At 36.6% G+C, this 19,515-nt stretch overlaps 3 protein-coding genes across 3 annotated transcripts; all 3 read right to left on the reverse strand.

Moving 5' to 3' along the window:
- Window positions 1-2,632: 2,632 nt before the first annotated feature.
- LOC114518857 lies at window positions 2,633-4,063 on the reverse strand. The gene is made up of 2 exons (XM_028538873.1): window positions 3,680-4,063; window positions 2,633-3,579 (listed from the first exon to the last, which is right to left on the reverse strand). The coding sequence occupies exons 1-2, from the start codon at window positions 3,950-3,952 to the stop codon at window positions 2,995-2,997; spliced, it is 858 nt and encodes a 285-aa protein (XP_028394674.1). The 5' UTR covers window positions 3,953-4,063; the 3' UTR covers window positions 2,633-2,994.
- An 11-nt stretch (window positions 4,064-4,074) lies between these two features.
- LOC114518856 (flotillin-1-like) lies at window positions 4,075-13,153 on the reverse strand. Its single transcript, XM_028538872.1, has 13 exons — window positions 13,011-13,153; window positions 11,671-11,749; window positions 9,024-9,114; window positions 8,769-8,870; window positions 7,556-7,597; window positions 7,442-7,486; window positions 7,232-7,306; window positions 6,891-6,986; window positions 6,521-6,760; window positions 6,294-6,434; window positions 5,810-5,947; window positions 5,093-5,257; window positions 4,075-4,357 (listed from the first exon to the last, which is right to left on the reverse strand). Exons 1-13 carry the CDS (start codon window positions 13,057-13,059, stop codon window positions 4,325-4,327), a joined length of 1,296 nt encoding a protein of 431 aa, XP_028394673.1. The 5' UTR covers window positions 13,060-13,153; the 3' UTR covers window positions 4,075-4,324.
- Window positions 13,154-14,441: 1,288 nt separating this feature from the next.
- Window positions 14,442-18,301, reverse strand: LOC114519046 (flotillin-1-like). The gene is made up of 10 exons (XM_028539098.1): window positions 18,211-18,301; window positions 17,707-17,808; window positions 17,359-17,400; window positions 17,216-17,260; window positions 16,896-16,970; window positions 16,620-16,715; window positions 16,260-16,499; window positions 15,379-15,519; window positions 14,917-15,054; window positions 14,442-14,639 (listed from the first exon to the last, which is right to left on the reverse strand). Exons 1-10 carry the CDS (start codon window positions 18,298-18,300, stop codon window positions 14,442-14,444), a joined length of 1,167 nt encoding a protein of 388 aa, XP_028394899.1. The 5' UTR covers window position 18,301.
- Window positions 18,302-19,515: the final 1,214 nt, after the last annotated feature.

The following is a 19,515-nucleotide window of genomic DNA, read 5'->3' on the forward strand; positions in this document are numbered from 1 at the left end:
GCGGCGAATGTTTCATAAAAACACCATTTGAACTGACAATTGGCTTAAATTAGCTGTTTATGATAAAGTTAAAATGTTACTATACACTCATACCTATTTCCTTAGTTTCGACCCCTCGTTGTGTACTTTAACGCCAAAACCACGTTCACTTTAGTCTTGAGAAAACTCGAACACAAATGCCACCAATATCTGAAGATATAAATCTATCGCCAAACAGTTAAAAGATTTATCTATGGTGTAGCGTGACGCATACATGGTAACCTCGCGAGGCGTATCTCCCGCAAAGACTGTATCTCACTGCTTTGAATACGCAATCTCTTCGAATTGATGTCCATAAACCCATGGTCTGGAAACTCGTTCTTCACTTCGACCGTAGGGTGTTTTAAGTTCTAAACTCATTTGTTCTAACTGCATGATTGCCAAAAAACAATGATTACGATACAGTTTGCTTTATTCTTGGTCTTTAGTTCTTCTTTATTCAAACTTGTACAGTAAAAACAATGAAATGGAATTTGCATAACCATCTAATGCATACCTTATTTTAATCTAATATTCAACCATTGTAAGTTGAAATACATCAGCATTTCTAGAGTCAACACTCAACATCTAATCCACCTTCCTACAGTGAAGCTGAATGTGCGTGTCAGCATGAGCAGTTCGATCAACAGGTTACAGGAGACTAAATCCGTTTTACACAAGCAAATTTTCTTTCATGTGGAAAACTAGTCCTCCATCTTTTGTTCAAATGCATTTGCCGTGAAAAATTTACCACAACTTCCTCCATTATCCACGCAAACAAAATATCTTTGACTTTGTTATATGGGAAATTTGCACGTGTAAATTACAGGCTTTGCATAATAACAAACAGCGTATGCCTACTGCCTTTTACATTGTCTTTGAACATCGGCAAGATTGCGTCTTTTTAGCTTGAAAAGTTTCTATAAAAACAATGTATTGTATCCTATTGTATAGTTAAAGATTGAGCCTGACGTGAACAGCAATCAACTGACAATTTATTTTATCATTTTGATGATTTAATTATACGTTTACATCTTGAGTTTTTTTATGACAAACTTTACTATAGTTAGTCACGTATTTGATCAATATCTCTTCACTACAACAATTTCAATTTGTACAATGTACTAGGAAATGTTTGCAAAACGGCTTAAGTCAAACATTCTATCAAGACATCAACTGATTCTACCTCGTACCCAGGGTCTCCTTGGACACACTCATTGCGATTTCAGTAGACCTATCATATGTATGTGCATGTGTTTCAAATCCTGCTAATTTCAATATAGCACTATGCCCATTTGTTATTTGGCATAGATAACTATTTTTGAAATTTAAAAACGTAAAGGTTATTAAATCATACCCTACAACTGGTGCATGTAAGGTTAACGTTACGGTGTGAATGGTTTATGTAGTATGTAAATCAGAGGAGGTTGGACAGCTGTCACGTGAATTTCTCGACCAATGAGATTGCGCTATTTTCCAAGCGTGCTTGCGAAGATTTTGAGCGAGAAAATTTACATAAGACGGAGAAACATAAAAATATTGAGTATATTTTTTAAAGTTTACTGATTAAAACGCATATTTTTTGAAAAAAGATTCATTGGACTGGCGATATCTGTCGAGATTATCGAGGTAAGCGTTACTTTTTAAGTCGATTTTTATAACTGAAGTTGGTCGGGTCGTTCCGAAGTGATGAGTCATGTGCTTGTCTGTTTACAATTTTCAAAGTTGAAAATCTCGAATTCCTGTGGTTCGATTTTTGAGATTCTTTGTAAGAATGAAGTTAAGTATGTAAAAAAAAAATCGGCTGGATCGACCCCTTGCGACCCCACACCATTTCCGAGATATCGGGCTTTGAATTTACCACTCTTGTTTTGAGATGTTCAAAATAGCGCATTTCGGGTCAATGGGATATTTCCCTTTCAAATATTGTTTAACTACATAATTTGTAATATTAATGTAAATTTTATTTGTATTCATGGTTTAACTTCCTTAGTTATTAACATTTAGACGGGAAAATAGTATTTTTTTGTATTTTATATAGATTTCCATTTTTGGCAGTGACGACTCCTATGCTCATTCGCTAACGCCTAGCTGTAATCCCACAACGTGGTCAATTGAGTGTTAGATCAGCACATTTCAAACAACCAGAAGGCTTACCACCACCACCACCTTCACAAAATTGATAAATATGAAACATATTGTGTGATTATATGTTTTCACTTCTTCAGTAAAATAAACTGACATTTTATATTGGTTCTGTTCTTTAGATGCTTGTTGATGTTTACAGTTAGTGTGAGTTAAGATCTGCATTACTAAGCCATTGTGTGTTAGAACTGGCAATATTTATGTATATTAGGTTGATTGAAAAGCTAAAGGCATGAACACCTTATCTAGTACAATTGATCTTCAAGTTTGCATGAATTGTAAATGCTATTAGCATAGAAACAATAGCATAGAAACAAAAAACAATGGTGTGTGTATGCAGGTTTTTACTTTTTTGAACATCATGTAAATATATGTATAAATGCAAAATCTTGGCTGTTTTGTCAAGGCAATTTTACTTACAATATTTATAACCATAATAAAATTTGATGAGTTTATTTATTTGTTCATCAATAAATACAGATTTACATATTTATACCATGTATTGTATGAATATTTTTCTAATTTTCTTAATACTGCAAGGGTTTGTATGAAATATCACATGACAGTGAAGTGCTTTGGTTATAGACAATAGGTTTTGAGGATATAAAATAGAAAGCCTGGTTTCCATACAACATTGTCAGGGTGTTGTGTTAACCATTAAGAAAAATATCTATCATTATTAGTTATTATGCAACAACTTGATTGTCATATGGAAACCAGACTAAAAACAAGTTGATGGCAAAAATGCTGGAAAAATCTACATAGGTTAGCCAATGGAAATAATTGCAGAAATTCACAACTTGCAAACCCTGGTTCTTATGAAATTATATGTCAACGTACACTCATACTAGCCCTTACAATCTGACCTTCCCATTTACCACGCCTCTTTATCCAGATTTTTGGATAAAATCCTATTTTTAAAAAGTTAACCCGAAACTTGATGTGTTCAACATAGACGTCTAGTATATCTCCTGCTGCAATCAGTGGATGTAAATACTTGCAATGTTCAGAAGCTATATATCCAACATTTTCCCATTGAGTTCCATAATGAAGATCAATAGCAATTGCATTTTGGTCCCGAGGATTCTCCGGCTCTGGTCTTAGTCTAACATTTACTGATTCATTATATTCAAGGGCAAGATATGCCTGTTCCAGATGATGTTGGTAACTTTGTTCATGAGCAGCTCCAATGCACTTGAATGGTAGAGCATGAGTGATTTCTTCCTCATCACTTTCAACTTCTTCACTTTCATCTTCTTCACTGTCCTCATTATTAATTTCGATGTCATCAAAATCAGGAGTAACCGCATCCACAGCGCTCGTATTTTCTGTCAATACACGATCCACATCAAAATCCCAAATTAAAAGCATTCTCTCCGCTTTACAATGAATAAATTCATCAGGGATAGTACCAAACTAAAAAAAAGTTTCAGTTAAATTTTAATACACAAATCAAGCCTTAAAAGTTAATAAAAAATATTAAAAAATGAGGTGTTGACAAGTACTTTATACTAACCTCAAATATAGTACTTGCTTTAACGTTGATGACACAAGGAGATTTAAGGCCATTCAACTTCGAAAGCAGTGCTTCGGTGTTTGGTATAATACAAAGTCTTCTTTCAGACGGAGTATTATGAAAGGCGAAATGGCAGCAAAGCCCATGCAGCTTAAAAAACGGTAAACTCGGTACAGTAAAAGATAAGTCGTAATGCGGATCGCAACAATACATATACATCATAGTATTTTGCACTATCGCAGCTTGAAAATCCTGTCTTTCGAAAGCATCCATTTTTCCTATACTCGCAGAGCTCTTCACATCACGACAGTCAAAACGTCAAATGAAGCGTTCGCATAATTGAGCGCTCAATACCCATCATGCTTTGCGGCCTGCTGTCCAACCTCCTCTGTATGTAAATCAACTTGCCAAATCGCAGAAGCCTGGATAGAATTTAGTTTGATGGAGGATTTTTAATTATATCACGATTACTTATGGTTAATCATCGCGGCATATATAATATTATACATAATAATAATAATAATTTTGATCGCAGCGTGCAAGTACAAGCATTCAGCTTTACCTTGATTTGTTTACCGTAATAAAATCGCATTTATAACAAATAATTCTAATAAAACCTGTCCAGTTTCTACGAAATCACCCAGACTAGCGTTTCGTGCCAACAGATCGCTGCAGGGCCTAAAGTGTAAATGTATCTTTCTTAAAGAACGCGCCAGGGATAATTAGTGCTAGTAGGGGGGAAATATATACATACAGGGTAAGGGTGTATAAAAAATCTGAAAATAATTTCTTGTTTTAATCGTATACGAGCAAATTCAGCCTCATAAAGCACATACCACAAGGGTACATACGTAAACAATAGGGGCTTATTTTAATAGTACTGCACGTGGAAACGCATCTTCAAATCCCAGAAGCGTAAAGGCCGGCGCACACTAGAGCTATGTGCTTAGCAAAAAGTCATTCGTGGCCATTAGCGTAAGCCAGTTGCTCTCGTGTGCGGGCGACTTTACTAGTGACTTTCGTCATTCGTGCCAAAAGTCGCCGGAAAAGTCGCCCGCACACGAGAGCAACTGGCTTACGCCGATGGCCACGAATGACTTTTTCCTAAGCACATATCTAGTGTGCGCCGGCCTTAATTAGTTGCACAGCCATTGAGATTCTAATGAATGATCTCGTGCATTCAAATTATGGTATTAGCAGTTTTTACACCCTGTATTCATCTCATGCCCGATTGACCTTTGGACGCAATGGTAGACATGAATAGTTAGATTAAATGAACTAAAGGATTTTCCCTGCATTGACATGAGATGAACGAGAGATGGCTTTTATTGGAGTGAAGCAGTTTTAAGGATTAATAAATAGTGTATACTAAATAGATCATTTAATTGAATACATATTATCACCACACCATACCTTACTGATATCCACACCGGTCAAGGATTCCACAGCCTTTGGCAACTTGGAAACGATATCCAAGATTTCACCAGTAATCTTACCAGCACCAACATCACCCTGTCCATTTGAGACCATCACAATCTTATCACAACCACTCAATGGAGCGGCGACCTCTGCCGCAATCTAGGAAACATTTAAATTTGGAGAATGACGAATAACAACTTGGGATAATAACCGTCTTTAGGGAGATGAGGTCGGTTAGGCTTGTGTCAGTGGTTCATGGTTATGTACCCCAGTCCTGTTTCAAACGTCGGGCTTCACATGTACCGAACGCATTCAAAACAATAAATTATCAGTTGAGGTGGATCATTATCTATTGCTGTTAATGTGTTCGGCATATGAGAAGCACGACCAGTGGCGTAGCCAGCCTGACGATTTTGTCCTGTTATGCAAATTTCGAGTTATTATAATTATTCATGTCTTTAGAATTGGTCTTAATTAGCATAGCGGGACAAATCGACAGGCTGGCTACGCTACTGAGCACGACCTAGTATATCTTGACAACAATTTAAAACAGAAATAAAACGCAAAAGCAGAAACCCAAATCTGTTTTGCAACCTTTTTAAGTGTCGAACACAGCCCTACACAGTTCACAAGAATGAACTATGAGTACTCTAGATGATGTGAATCAAATTATCAATAACGCCAGACATTGCTGGTCAACAACGTATATACCTTGGGTAATGTTTCCAACACCATATCAACCATGGCTGCCTCCTGATAATCCTTCCATGCATCAGCTTTCTTTGCCATCTGTTCAGCTTCAGCTTTTGCCTTAGCTTCAATAGCGAACGCTTGTGCCTCACCTTTGACCTAGAAGAATTCCCAATGATTAATTTCATAGTTCAAGATACTTGGCCACCTCTTTAACTTGCCCTCTGTGTTTCAAAGGCCGAAACTAGACTGTTTATTTTTGGGAGGAGGGGTATATTTATATATGCATATCATAGGAACAATAGCGTATAAAAGAAATCAGTCGGGCATAAGACGAATATATGAATATACACCCCCCCCCCCAATTAAGATTCTAGCTACGCGCCTGGATTTAATCCCTTAGGGATATTTGCAGGTTTAGGTCCACTACTAGCGGATCCACATTCGCGGATTCGGACGGATTTGGACCGGGGAGTTTTATTTGCTACGACAGTAATGCACCTACTCTGATAGCTTCCGCTTCAGCCTCAGCTTCAAGTATAACTTTGTTTCTCTTCGCTTCAGCAATCTGTTCCATTCGATATTTCTCAGCGCTTGCTGGTTGACGAACTGTTGCCTCTAATTCCTTCTCAACTCTCTCCATTTCCTGGAAAGGATCACACTTGATACAGACTTCTGAATTGATGAGAGTTTCAGTCCTGTTAAAACAATGAAACTTCTTATCTTTCATACCTGCTCTTGTACTTTGATCTGTTGTGTTCTTTCAACGACCAAAATCTGCATTTCTTCTTCTTTGATTTTCTGTTTCGTGATTGCAGCTTGAAGATCATAAGCAAGTTTTGACTGAGCGCTCTTTGTTTGAACTTCAAGATCATAACCGGCTTGTCTTATTTCGTAATCTCTTTGAGATTTCGCCACTTCTGTATCGTTTTCGTATTTTGATTTCATTCTTGCTTCTTCTGCAAGCGCCTCCTGCAAAGTTGAGGTAAGAGTAAGATAACCCTGCAGCAACAAGAAATATGAAGATACCTGAAGTATGCTTGTGGTAGGGTTGAGCTTGAACTTACATAATCTCTAGAAGATAAAAACTGGATGACAGTACCTTGATTCCAGAATCTCTGCCTGCCTCAGCCTCACCAACCCTTGCATCTCTTTTCACTTGAGCAGTTCGAGACATACCAAGGGCATAAAGATATCCCTGCAAATATTATGTTACTATTAAAGTCACTGTAATGTAGCTATATTGTCTATTGTCTATTGTCTATTGTATAAGGCTTTTTGGTTTATAATCACAACAGTTTATAGATTGTTATATTTACATATTGGGGTACTGTTAAGTATGTTGTACAACATATTTATTTCATTTGGGAAACATTTTTTGTACATCAATGTGTGCATATTTCATTCATTTGAAGTTATCATGGAAGTACTTCTGTCACAAACCTCATCATCTCTAATGTCTTTTAATGTGTAGCTGACAACTGCAATTCCCATTTTGAACAAATCTGATGATGCAACCTACAAATAAATAGCAAGAGTGAAGAACTGAACACAACATTAGATACATATTGCACTTCATAGTTTCACAAATGACAGCAATAGAACAGAGTTACAGAAAACTGTGTAATAAATAACAAAGTTTTGTCACTATACCTCAAAAACACTTTTTGAAAACTTCTTTCGATCTTTATAAATTTCCTTCAGAAAAGAGTAATGTCTTTCAGTAAAGACAAACCTAATGAGTACTTCTTAACAAACTGTACTCACCTCAACTGACATTGTTCCCATGATGGCACGCTGATGTCCCTCCTATGAAAAGAATGGAAGTGAATTAGTTACTGTAGTGCTGAGTGGCAGTGATTGCAGATCTATCGCAAACATTTCTGTGGGCAAACCTAGGTTAATGGTTTTAAGATAAGGGTTTTACAAATTGCAAACAAATGAAAACTTATTACTGCGTCGCGCACTGCGCGAACGCTGTCTTAAATTGCCGTCGGTGGTTTTTTTTTTGTTTTTTTTTTGTGTTTTTTACGTTTTCGACCCGGTCTACCTGGCCGCGCAGGCCAACTAAGATAGTCGTATTTTGAACTCGTTTGATTTCGTATCGAAATATTTTCGTGCTAAACACACTTTAAATAGTAATCTAAGCCTAGTAACCCCCACAAAAGAAATATTTTACTGAAACAAAAAATTGAAAAAGTTTGTTGTCGCCGGGATTCGAACTCGGGTCGTGCGAACCAAAAGCAGGAAACAGCATGCACGAAACACGTCATATAAAATACGAATCGCTGTGCATGGCCGATAGCGCAGGAAATCTAGACGTCTGTCGTTCGAGAAAATACGTACAGGTAATCATAATGCTGGATTCTCGACTTGTGTTGTTTGATATGCTCACTCTGCATACACTAGCACACACTGATCATGGTAAACCTACACTAAAACGGGTTTACAGACAAGTGAGACAACGATCACATGAATCATGAAAGCCTTGTATGCCATGAAAGCCTTGTATGCTATGAAAGCCTTGTATGCCATTCTATGCCATTTTTCAATCAAACCGCACTTGTCTTTCAAGGGTAAAAACGGCCAGACCGATCCTATTGAATTTCAGTACAAACTGATTCCCAGAGTACATGATTCCAAACTCAGCCTTATTCACGTATATCGTTAGCTACATATGCCTAGCACCAATAATGCAGTTTTACCCGTATATTCTGTACGAAGTGCTCTATTTACTAGAAAACCTAAGAAAGAAACATTTTTCTAAAGGAATAAATATTGACAGGAAATGGGGCACAGTTGCATGCAACGATTGGCGCGACGCAGTAACCGCCAGAATTGGCGTCTTGTTTCAAATTGGATTGAAATAGTTTTCAGTCTGTTGGATGAATATATTTTAGCCCAGCAAGTTGTGCACATATTGTACTGCATAATTGACCTAATATAAAGCTTGTAAATTATATTTTAAAACAAAACATACAAGAGTTTCTAAGGCAATCTTTTGTATTTCAGTAATACTCTTGTCCAAGAACTGTTCAGCTGCAGACCTCACCATATCCATATTCTCGCCTCGTATCTTAACCTATTCCACAACATAAATTTATCTGTATCTCAGAATTTTAGATGAACATTATGATTAAACTACCAAAGTTAAACTGACATATAAAAACAAAACAATAAATTACATAATCACATATCACATCTGAAGAGCAAAAGCTGGGTATATTTATTTCACCTGTGCAATGCCTGAGACTGAAATAGGTACACCCTCCACAGTGTAAACTCTTGGTGAATCAACATTTAACGTCATTGTATTCAGGTTTAACCTTAAGTATAGGAAAAAGAGCAGCATGTAGAGCATGGGTGGCAAAGTTTATCAAGATGCACATAATATACCGGGTGTCTCGAAAAAAAGTACCGGTGTTTGATTTAATATAATGTAAAAACTATACCAGGTATGGCTTTCAAATAAGTTTTATAGTATTAAGAAAATGCTAATTTAAATTTTGGTATACAGTGCTAGATCTTTCACCACATATTGGGTGAGATATAAGTGTTTTAAGCCAAACTTCAGTTTTAAAACTGGCGAAAAATCAATTAAAACGGCTCAATAAATTTATTTGAAGACATTTTCTATTTTTTTCGCGAGTTCCGAAAATTTTAAAGAAGTTAGCTTCAATCTTGTATTATTTTATGGTTTACATAAAATACTTTGACCTTTGTTCCTTGTGGGAAATGAAAAATGCCAACATTTCTCGTCCAAAGTTCGCCGAACGCTTTGATTTCCCTCATGGGACCTCTTGCATGCAAGCGAATTAGGATATCGTTATTTTATACCAAGTTGAATATGCCTCAGCTAACGAAAGATCAAAGAGTTTGGGTTTGTATTGAGTATGCAAGGGTAAATAATGCCGAAGAGGTAAGAAGGCGATGGCTAGGACGTTGGCCAGGTGATCGTGCTCCGACTAGAGCAGCAATTAAAAGAACGTACGACAAATTTTTGACAGAAGGCACGTGTCTTAACCTCAATAAAGGACGGAGTGGAAGGACGAGAACTGGAAGAACGATGGAAAACATTGACCTAGTCCGACAATCTCTGCTAGAAAATGGACAACGTTCCACCCCGAAGAAATGGTCTTGGATTAAGTCGATGCACGTCAATCGAATTGTGAAAAGACCTGAAATTTCATCCGTACGTTTTAATACGCAGACAGGCATTAAAAGAAGGCGACCCAGCACAACGGCTTGCATTTTGCAATCGATTTTTTTGACACAGTTGACAGAAATCCTGGTTTTCTTGATCAATTAATAGTTTCTGATGAAGCGGTTTTCAGCGAATAATCCGTAAATACTCTCTGCTGTCGAGATTCCTTTCCAAAAATGTGGGCCAAGACAGTACCAGCTCTTGTTAAACCTGCCCAAACCATCACTGTTCGGCACCTTGAACGAATTCAACGTAATGTTGCGAGGGTGACCGTTACCATATTCTGCGTATCTGACAACATTGCGAGAGTTTACTTCAGAGTTTAGGCTATCATGTAATTCAGAGAGATTTTCGTGAACACAATATTGACCGTCGTGTAATGTGGTGGCAGCAAGACGGTGCCCCTTGCCACACCAGCAATGCGACAATGCGATATCTTCGCGGACAGTTTCCAGGCAAGGTTATGGGAAAACGCGGCGATTGGCCCTGGCCTCCTCGATCTCCTGATCTGGCGATTTGCGACTTTTTTCTTTGGGGATATTTGAAGCAACAAATCTGGAACGTCCCGCATGAGCAGCAGTCTAGGAATTTGAGACAGCTCCGCCAGGCAGTTATCTTAGCGTGCCAAAGTTTAGATGCACAAATGGTACAAAACGCTTTTTCTGGCATGGTTAATAGAGCACGACGTTGTATAGGTGTTCAAGGACATGCTTTTTCAGATGAATAAACCATCGAATGTGTTAATATTATTTATCATGCGTTGTGTGCGACAAGAACAGCAATTTAATTAAATGCTAATTTGATCGGCTGATTTAATGTAATTTTAAGCATTTTCAAAATTGCTCCTTCGAAATGAAACTGTATTATTTCATTCAGTATTGCTCAAATATATTCAAGTCATATATCAAAATTTTATTTATGCCTTTCTGAATTCAGTGAAGTCTATTCCATTGAAACTCCTTATTTAGTTTTAAAGGTATAACAAATCAAACACCGATACTTTTTTATGAGACACCCGGTATATATATATATATATAATCATAATAATTTATCAAGATGCAGGATATCCAGAATAATTCAGTCTGAGGTCAATGTTATAACATTGATTGAGGTCTGAATTATTCTGGATACCCTGTAAAAGCTAAATTCAATAATTGTTTTATTATTCATTGGATTTTGAAAAACAAGCACATGAGCATAAACAAATCATAAATATTCCAAACAAATTTATTAGTCGTATTTCAATAATTACATCCAATTTTCAAAAATAGTATTTTGTAGACTTCTTCATGTTTTTCGAGTCTTTATTTAGCGAGTAATTTTTCCATTTCCTGCCTTGAAACTGATGTGAAATGGGCACTCATGCTTGCAGCCATTGCAATTTTTATTATGTAAAAGAGACGACAAGCTCACAAATTTCTTGCACTTGTGCACAATACTGCTCTAAAATGGCGGACCAATAACCTCTATACATAACAACCTAACGGTTGAAAAATATGGCGGCATCGACAGATAACACTATGTCCGCTGGCAAAAAAGCGTGGGCACCAACAGATAACACTATGTCTGCTGCAAAACAGCGCGGGCACTGACAGATATCTGAAATTATCCGTACATTTCAGCAGATGATTCCACTATCTAATGAATAATAATATTAATTCTTATTTAATATATGTACCTCTGAACTGTCTGAACAACTGGAAGTACAAACAGTCTTCCACCAACAACATATTTTGGTGGTCCTCCAGTACACATTCCTATAAGTTTGAAAAAGCATAATGCATTTTAATACTAGGCTTTACGATAGGCAGATTTAATGACAATGCAAATAGATTTTTTACACCCAACAGAAGTTTCAGAACTCATCAAAAAATGGTTACTAAACTTGGCATCAATAGCAAAGGGAGTTTCGTGTGTCTTATTAGTGTATTTAGGAATTGGTTGCATTTGGGTACTCGTTTCTTGTAGATGCAACTTCCTGCATACGAATGCGCATGCAATATTGACCTACGTATTGACAATATGAAAAGAATGTACACAAATATAATAATATATCATATATAAATATTTATGGCATGTCAAGTGGTCTCAGCTTAATAAACAGGATGACTTTCAAAAAACAAAGTTCCTTTTATACAATTCTATGAGGAACTTCATCATCAAATTATGCACATTCAACACTTTAATCTGATTGAAGAATTTTATTTTATTTTGATCATAATAAAAATAACAATTGCAGTTTTAAGGATTCAAAATCTTGCCATAAACTTTGAGTGACATTTGCATCCTGCATTTGATATCATTATGAGAAAGGTCTATACTCACAGGTGTTCATTTGACATTCAAATGTATACGTTTTACATTTTAACATGTTTCTTCATGTTTTCAAAGAGTATTTTATAATTTGTTTTAAGAATCAAAAGAAATTTATTGTCAATTAATATGATAGCAAATATATATTATTTATTTAATACACAAAATAAGAAAAACGTGAGGATTATTATAAATAGTGGCCTGACTTAGCCCCTGATATTTTAGCCTAACTTGAACTGGGTATATAATTTGACAAGGTGTTAGATCAAATTCAAAATACCAAGGATTAAAAGTCCAACATAAATACTGCTTTTACGTTCAAAAGTAATAATATCAATACTAGTATTTCTGCATTTTTCATCGCCAATATGATGTTTTATATTGTACATTTACATATGATCCTATTACACCCATAATTATTGTTATGAACATGATTTTGAAGAGAGCGTAAATGAAAGCCCGAAGCTTACAAAGCAAAATTGAAAAATGCGAAATAAACTCAATTCTATAAATCTGGCATTCGAAAAACCTAAATAGTAATCGTATTATAATGCTGTTAAACACAGATATTTTTGCAGAACAAAGAATTGAATTCCAAATATTTAAGTGACACAGTAGCGATCGACGATGCACCTTGTGCAAAATATTTTTGTTCTAAATTCATCGCAAAATTTAAAACAAAATTTAAGTACTTATATATCTTACCTGAAACAACAAGTGCTTCATTCGGTCCGCAAGTTTCAAAGCCAACCATGACGAAAATATGTAATATTTACAACAAAATACGAAAAGAAAGAAAATTATATTCCTTTTCAACGCAGTCAAATTTGTGTTGAATAACTTCAATTACGCCCTTGACAACATTGAGCCAGCAAGCAAAGCTGGGAAACTTCATATAAGTGCAGTGTACGGCTGTTTCGGCCATATGGTTTAGTGATGGGCGATACCAGCTTTTTCAAATCGATACGATACCGCTTCGATACCAGACAATTTGTAGTGGTATCGATACCAAATTTCGATACCGATACCAGAAAATTGAGCCGTTTTTTACCGTTTGTAATTTCATATACCAAACCGTAACGTGCATTTATCCACTCACATTTTTGGCTTTTCCCTTTGTTTTTTCGCGAAATGAAAAATGGGCAGAAATTGTTGTGATTGGTAGCGTATAATTAAAGAACTAAGGAACAAAAAAGTGACGAACAAAAAAAAATAAATCAAATTTTTTATACTTTTTGGTGGAAAACGCTGACCTAAAATACTGTAGGCTCAGTATCGAAATTTTGCAGCCACTGGTCAAGTATCGATATTTACTGCAAATCATAAATATCGGTGAGTATCGATACTTGGTATCGAAGTATCGCCCATCACTAATATGGTTTCGGCTGAAGCAGGGCGCTTATAGCTTTATCTATAGCTAAGCTAGACCAACCTAATCGTTTTAGAAGGATTTAGGACATGGTGCATGCACAGATCATAATTTTAAGAAGGTGCTAGCAAATAAAGCAATCATAAAAGGAGTATTAGTAGGACAAAAGCTAGTCGCAAATCTATTTTTTTGGTTAAAAAATACCTATAAAAAATAAACTAATAAAGGTCAGTTAGACATCGCTGCACATCCAAATTTAGAAAAAGCAGCCTCACAGACCTTAACCACACCAATCAATTGAACGTAAAAGTAAAACTGCACAAGTCGGAGTCTTGCACGGACTTGAATAAAACTGTATCATGGCCTTAAAACTATATTAATGTTATTTCATAACTGGTGTTATTTCACTTCAATACTTCCTATAAATAGCTATATGGCTATAATTTTCGAGCCTTCGAGGAATAATGATGATTAATATTTAAAGACTTCTTGCCTTCACCGTCTAAAATTAGAAAAACACAGTTGTTGTTTAATCATCATGGCGTATGTGAATTACTGTGAGAACTAGAGACTTTTGGTACTGTTCAGTTCTGTCATTTATAGACCTTCTTCCGGTAGGTTCTAATTCCCAAAGATAGCTTTTGTAAAACGTGAGGATCTGGAAGCGATATAGGCTAGCTGACGCTAGCTGGCATAGGCTCCCCGAATTTCAACCAATACACATAAAATCTGCGAATGGGTAAGTAAATAGAGTGCCTTGCAAATCACTATTTATTACTCAGTACTAAATCATTCGTTACCTTGGTAATATCGATGCCAGTCAAGTCATGCATCTCCGTAGGAAGGTCTCTTACAGCACCCAGTATTTCCCTGGTCATTTTCTGAATGCCAATTGGACCATCTCCTATAGATACCATTGTGATCTTATCACATGACGTTACTGGGGCAGAAACTTCAGCTACCACCTAAAGCAGAAAAAAATTAATTTCCTCCATTTTTATACGTTTTCTTACTTAAAGGAGTTTTTTCCTTCCATATCGAGATTCTGTGTTTCATCTTCAACCTCTCTCTTCTCTCCCCTCGAAGATCGAAAGGTATACCTCAATAAAAAAGAGAGGCATGATGATGAAGAACTCGTCCGTACCCGGCGGGATCAACTAGATGAGCTTGAGTGACGGAAGATGGAAACAATACTGAAAGATTCTGGGATAATAATCTTAGACAAGAATATCAAAATGAGACCTTAGGAAGCGTCTCCAGAAACATATCAACAATGGCAGCATCCTCGTATTGTTTCCAAGCATCGGCTTTTTTTACCATATTTTCAGCCTCCGCTGTCCCCTTCGCCTCAATGACGTACGCCAGTGCCTCGTTTTTCAACTGAAAAAAGCGATGAATAATTGCTACAGAATGTACAGAAAAAGAATACAAAAGTTGGTGCGTGTGTCTTTAATAATCTCTGTGAGTCTGTGTCTATCACAATTGTGTCCACCAATAACCCAGTTATGTAGTGTCTGATTGAGTGATATTCTGGAACCGTTTTTCCGTCTTGGAACCATGACCTACGCTTTCAGTACTCAAAGTTCCAGTTCCCCTAAAATCAACGACTGTGTTTCTCTTTCTTAGTCAGGTTGATTAAAAAATAATGTACCACCAGGAGATTATTCTACGATGATTCTAATCGACTAAACATTTCTGACATACCCTGATAGTCTCGGCCTTGGCTTCAGCCTCTAAGGTAACTCTTCGTAAATTAGCTTCTGCCATTTTCTCCATTTCATATTTACTTGCATCGACAGGAAGTTTAACGTTCGCTTCTAGAACTTTCTCTCGTCTTGAAATTTCCTACAGATCGGAAGAAACCGTTAACCGTTCAGTTTCACGTAGGGCGTTTATATACTATAATATATATGCACCCTGGTTTGACGTTGGTCAACGATGGTCTTCTTACAACGTTGGTCCCCGTATGTAAGCTGTATATTGAATTTCAATTATGTCGTCGCTGACTGAATCAACGAGTCTTTCTCTCCTTAGTTGTGGTTCGTGATGAGATCATATGATAACAAGAGATCACAAGGCCTACCAGCCACTGCTTATTATTATAGCCATAATAATTTTTTGAAAGGAGTTGTTTTTTAGACAATTGCAATCAGTTGGAAATTCTTGGGTTAATACACTGCCGTGAGAAGATGGGGATGCAATCGTTTGGATGCCTTCGACAAACATGAAACATCCCATTTCATTTTTATTTGGATATTAAGTACTAGAACGTTACGTGAATCTACTGACCACAGTAGGTGTCTATTAATTGTCAGAGACATTAAGTTCTCTGTTTTCCAAAATACGATCAAGTACGATCATTTGCTCCGATGGTCTCTTGCATGTTGAAAACCAGAGCTCTATAGCTCACAATTTAACAGTAAACGCTTCTCAGTGTGTGGTTCCCTACATTTTTCTCTTTCTAGATTTCTCTTTCAGCAGTTGGGTGCAACTTGCAGGAGATAAAGCCCCAATTCAATAATACCCCTTGTGGTACCTATACGTATACTTACAACGTACTACAATCTCACAATCCACATACACACCTCTTGTTGTACTTTAATCTCTTGAGCCCTCTCTGCGATCTTAATTCCCATCTCTTCTTCTTTTATGGTTTGTTTAGTAATAGCAACTTGTAAATCGTAAGCCAACTCAGCCGTGGCGACTTTAGTTTTTATTTCGCGTCTATAAGTTTCATCTTTAACTTTAAAGTCGCGACTCTGTCGAGCTATCTCTGTATCGTTCTCGTACTTTGCTTCCAATCTCGCGAGGTCTGCTAACGAGGTCTGGAATCGATTCAATAAACTAACTATTTAGCGAGGCGTTCCCATGGCGTCTGGTCTTACGGCACTGCCAATTACGGAGCGTTCACAGTATAGAGAGCTCAGTATTTAGCAATCTCCCACCTTAATCCCAGAGTCTCTGGATGCCTCAGCTTCTCCTACGCGAGCATCTTTCTTGACTTCTGCTGTCCGGCTCTTGCCTAATGCCTTTAGATAACCCTGAAACACAAAAGGTCGCAGTTATGAGTTTGTGAGAGCCGGGTTTGGGAGGAAAATTGGCCCAAGGACATAACATGAGGGGCCAAAATGATAAAGAGGCATCAACCGGTACATAACGCGACATAGAGAGAAATATGAAGTAAGGCAATTTACAATCAACTCATATTTATACGGACATACCTCGTCGTCTCTGATGTCCTTTAGTGTGTAACTAATCACAGATATCCCCATGTTTATCAAGTCGGCAGAGGCAACCTTGAGGAGATGTTTTATTTTTTTAATTCTCCATACAGATTGTTAACGGTTAAATTACTTGAATATGGAACATTTTATACATAATTTTCAAACTTTTCTTGTTGTTTTAATTAAACACCAAGTAATTGAAACAAAATATCACACAGGCTCAATTTCACTGATACAACGTAACAGTGGGAAAGAAAAATAAAAATTAGGATTCAGATTTGATCCTCTCATCCAACATTAGCCGCTACAAGGCTTACCTGAAAAACACTCTCGGCAAACTTTTTTCGATCCCTGTAAATTTCCTACGATAACCAGATGTCATTTATCAATTGTACGTCACATAATAAGCTATAGTACTCAGTTAATTGTTAACCCACAGAGAAGTCAGACAAAATGATACCTCTACAGTCATTCTTGCAAGTATAGCACGTTGGTGGCCTTCCTGTCAGAAATGGAAAATAATCATTGAAGGCAGGAGATTTCACGGCTATAATACAGTGTTGCTATGTTGATCCAAAGTTGTGAAACAATTTGTGGAGCTACAGTTCTAAAATCTCTTGTATTCTATGTAAACTTTAAACTTCTTAGTTCTTACTTCTTACTTCTTAGTCGCAATAACATGTTTTTATAGATCTAGATTTTATAGATTTAGCAGCCTGTGTAAGACGTATGAAAAGGATTAGGATCATGAAATGACGTCGATCACAATGAAAGTCCACCATATGGTGATCAACATCATTTCTCTTACCATTGTTTCTAGAGCAATGCCACGAATCTCTGCAGCTTTCTTTCCCATAAATAGTTCACATGCTTGCCTCAACATTTCTTCCTTCTGGGAATTGATTTTCACCTTGGAATTATTATCAATTTACCATCAGTCTGATGATCGATCTGTACTCAACCACCAGCAAAACATGCACAACTGAATTGCAAGAAACGGTAGAAATTGCCGGGCGTACATATAACGTTGTTTCAGGAACGTTCCGGCTGCCTTGCATCAGGATGAGTGCATGTATATATGTACTGATTCTGCGACTTAAAATTTACGCAATATACCGATTCTATGCAGCAAACTATAACACACTATGATAAATACACATGCAATTATATCTACACTTACCCTCAATAATGTGCATATATAAGACAACTGACACTGCGCTAAAACTCTTTTATCACCGCACAAATCGCGTTTTTTTTCACAGCACAATTTGGTTACTCCTTAGTCTTAGAATAAATGAACTATTACAATTACCTGTGCAACTCCACTAACAATAATTGGGACTCCATGATGTGTATATGCCTTTGGGGATTGAATATTCAGGGTGAATATATTCAATGGCATTCTAGAATTAAATGAATAACAAGAATTTGAAAGCTAACACATGCAGTACCAGACAAGCACACAAAACGTGAAAACAGTGGAAAAACAAGTTTACTTTTGAACTTGTTGAACACATGGCAATACGAAAGCTCTTCCACCTTGAACGAGTCTGTAAGGTCGATGACCCCATCCTGTGAAAAATTCACAATAGTTCTCATTTATTTTCACAATCATTACCAGGCAATAGATGACAAAATGGCGGCTGTCGCTTGTGCGCTAATTTGCTATACATAATGGCCTTCAAGTTATAGTATATAATGCAAATCACCATGTCGCAAATTTCTGGTAATGGGACTTTAGAATGCTGACCATGCACTGTCTCATTTTTACATTTATCCTTGAATGAGTGAAAATTATTTTTCATGCATGTGAAGAACGACTTTTTGCATCTTTGAACATAGCTCATAGGGGTAAACTTTTGTTTTAGGTGGCTTCAAGTTGAAAACAATTAACAAACTAACTAGAGGTAAAAATTAAACTTGTCGAGGTATAAAATAATTAAAATCAGCAGTTTGACGTTTGCAAATTAGCCTTAAACCTCAATCATAAAGTGACACCCTAAAAGACTGATTTTTCTCATCCTATGCGCCTCACAAACATTTAAAAAAAATTAGAAAGTTAAAGAGATCTTAGCCTTAACCATACAAAAAGACGGTCTTTGTTTTCAAAACTTAAAAGCAGGCTTCTCATAAAATACAAAGGAATGCGGTAAATGATTTTGAATACTCTAGCTTTAAAGATAAAGAATTCTCTAGCAACGGCTCAGTTGATGCCAAAAACAAATGAAAACCGTTTACCCTACATGGTATTACCATATTCACAGCCAGCCAATTGCATTTTCCAGCCAATCAGAATCATCAGAACTTCCGAGCTGGCTAACGGCAGCCAGTAGTAAGGGTAGATTTCCACTTACAGAGAAATAGTTTGCTTGCGAAATATTTGCATATTTTCTTTCGAATTGAGAGCAATCATGTTGAAATAATTTATTTTTGTCGTTAAAATTCTTAAGAACAAATATTTCGCTAGCGAACTATTTCTCTATAAGTGGAAATCCAGCCTAATGCAGTAACTGGTTAAATATGTGGCACCGGGTTGCACAATCAATAGGCCCTAGCTATACTGTCCTCTCTCAATAATGTGATTTGAAACAAATCATTATATTAATTAAATAATTAA

Source organism: Dendronephthya gigantea, unplaced genomic scaffold (assembly GCF_004324835.1).
Source record: "Dendronephthya gigantea isolate DGI-Jeju-01 unplaced genomic scaffold, DenGig_1.0 000012F, whole genome shotgun sequence".
NCBI classification, from domain to species: Eukaryota; Metazoa; Cnidaria; class Anthozoa; order Malacalcyonacea; family Nephtheidae; genus Dendronephthya; species Dendronephthya gigantea.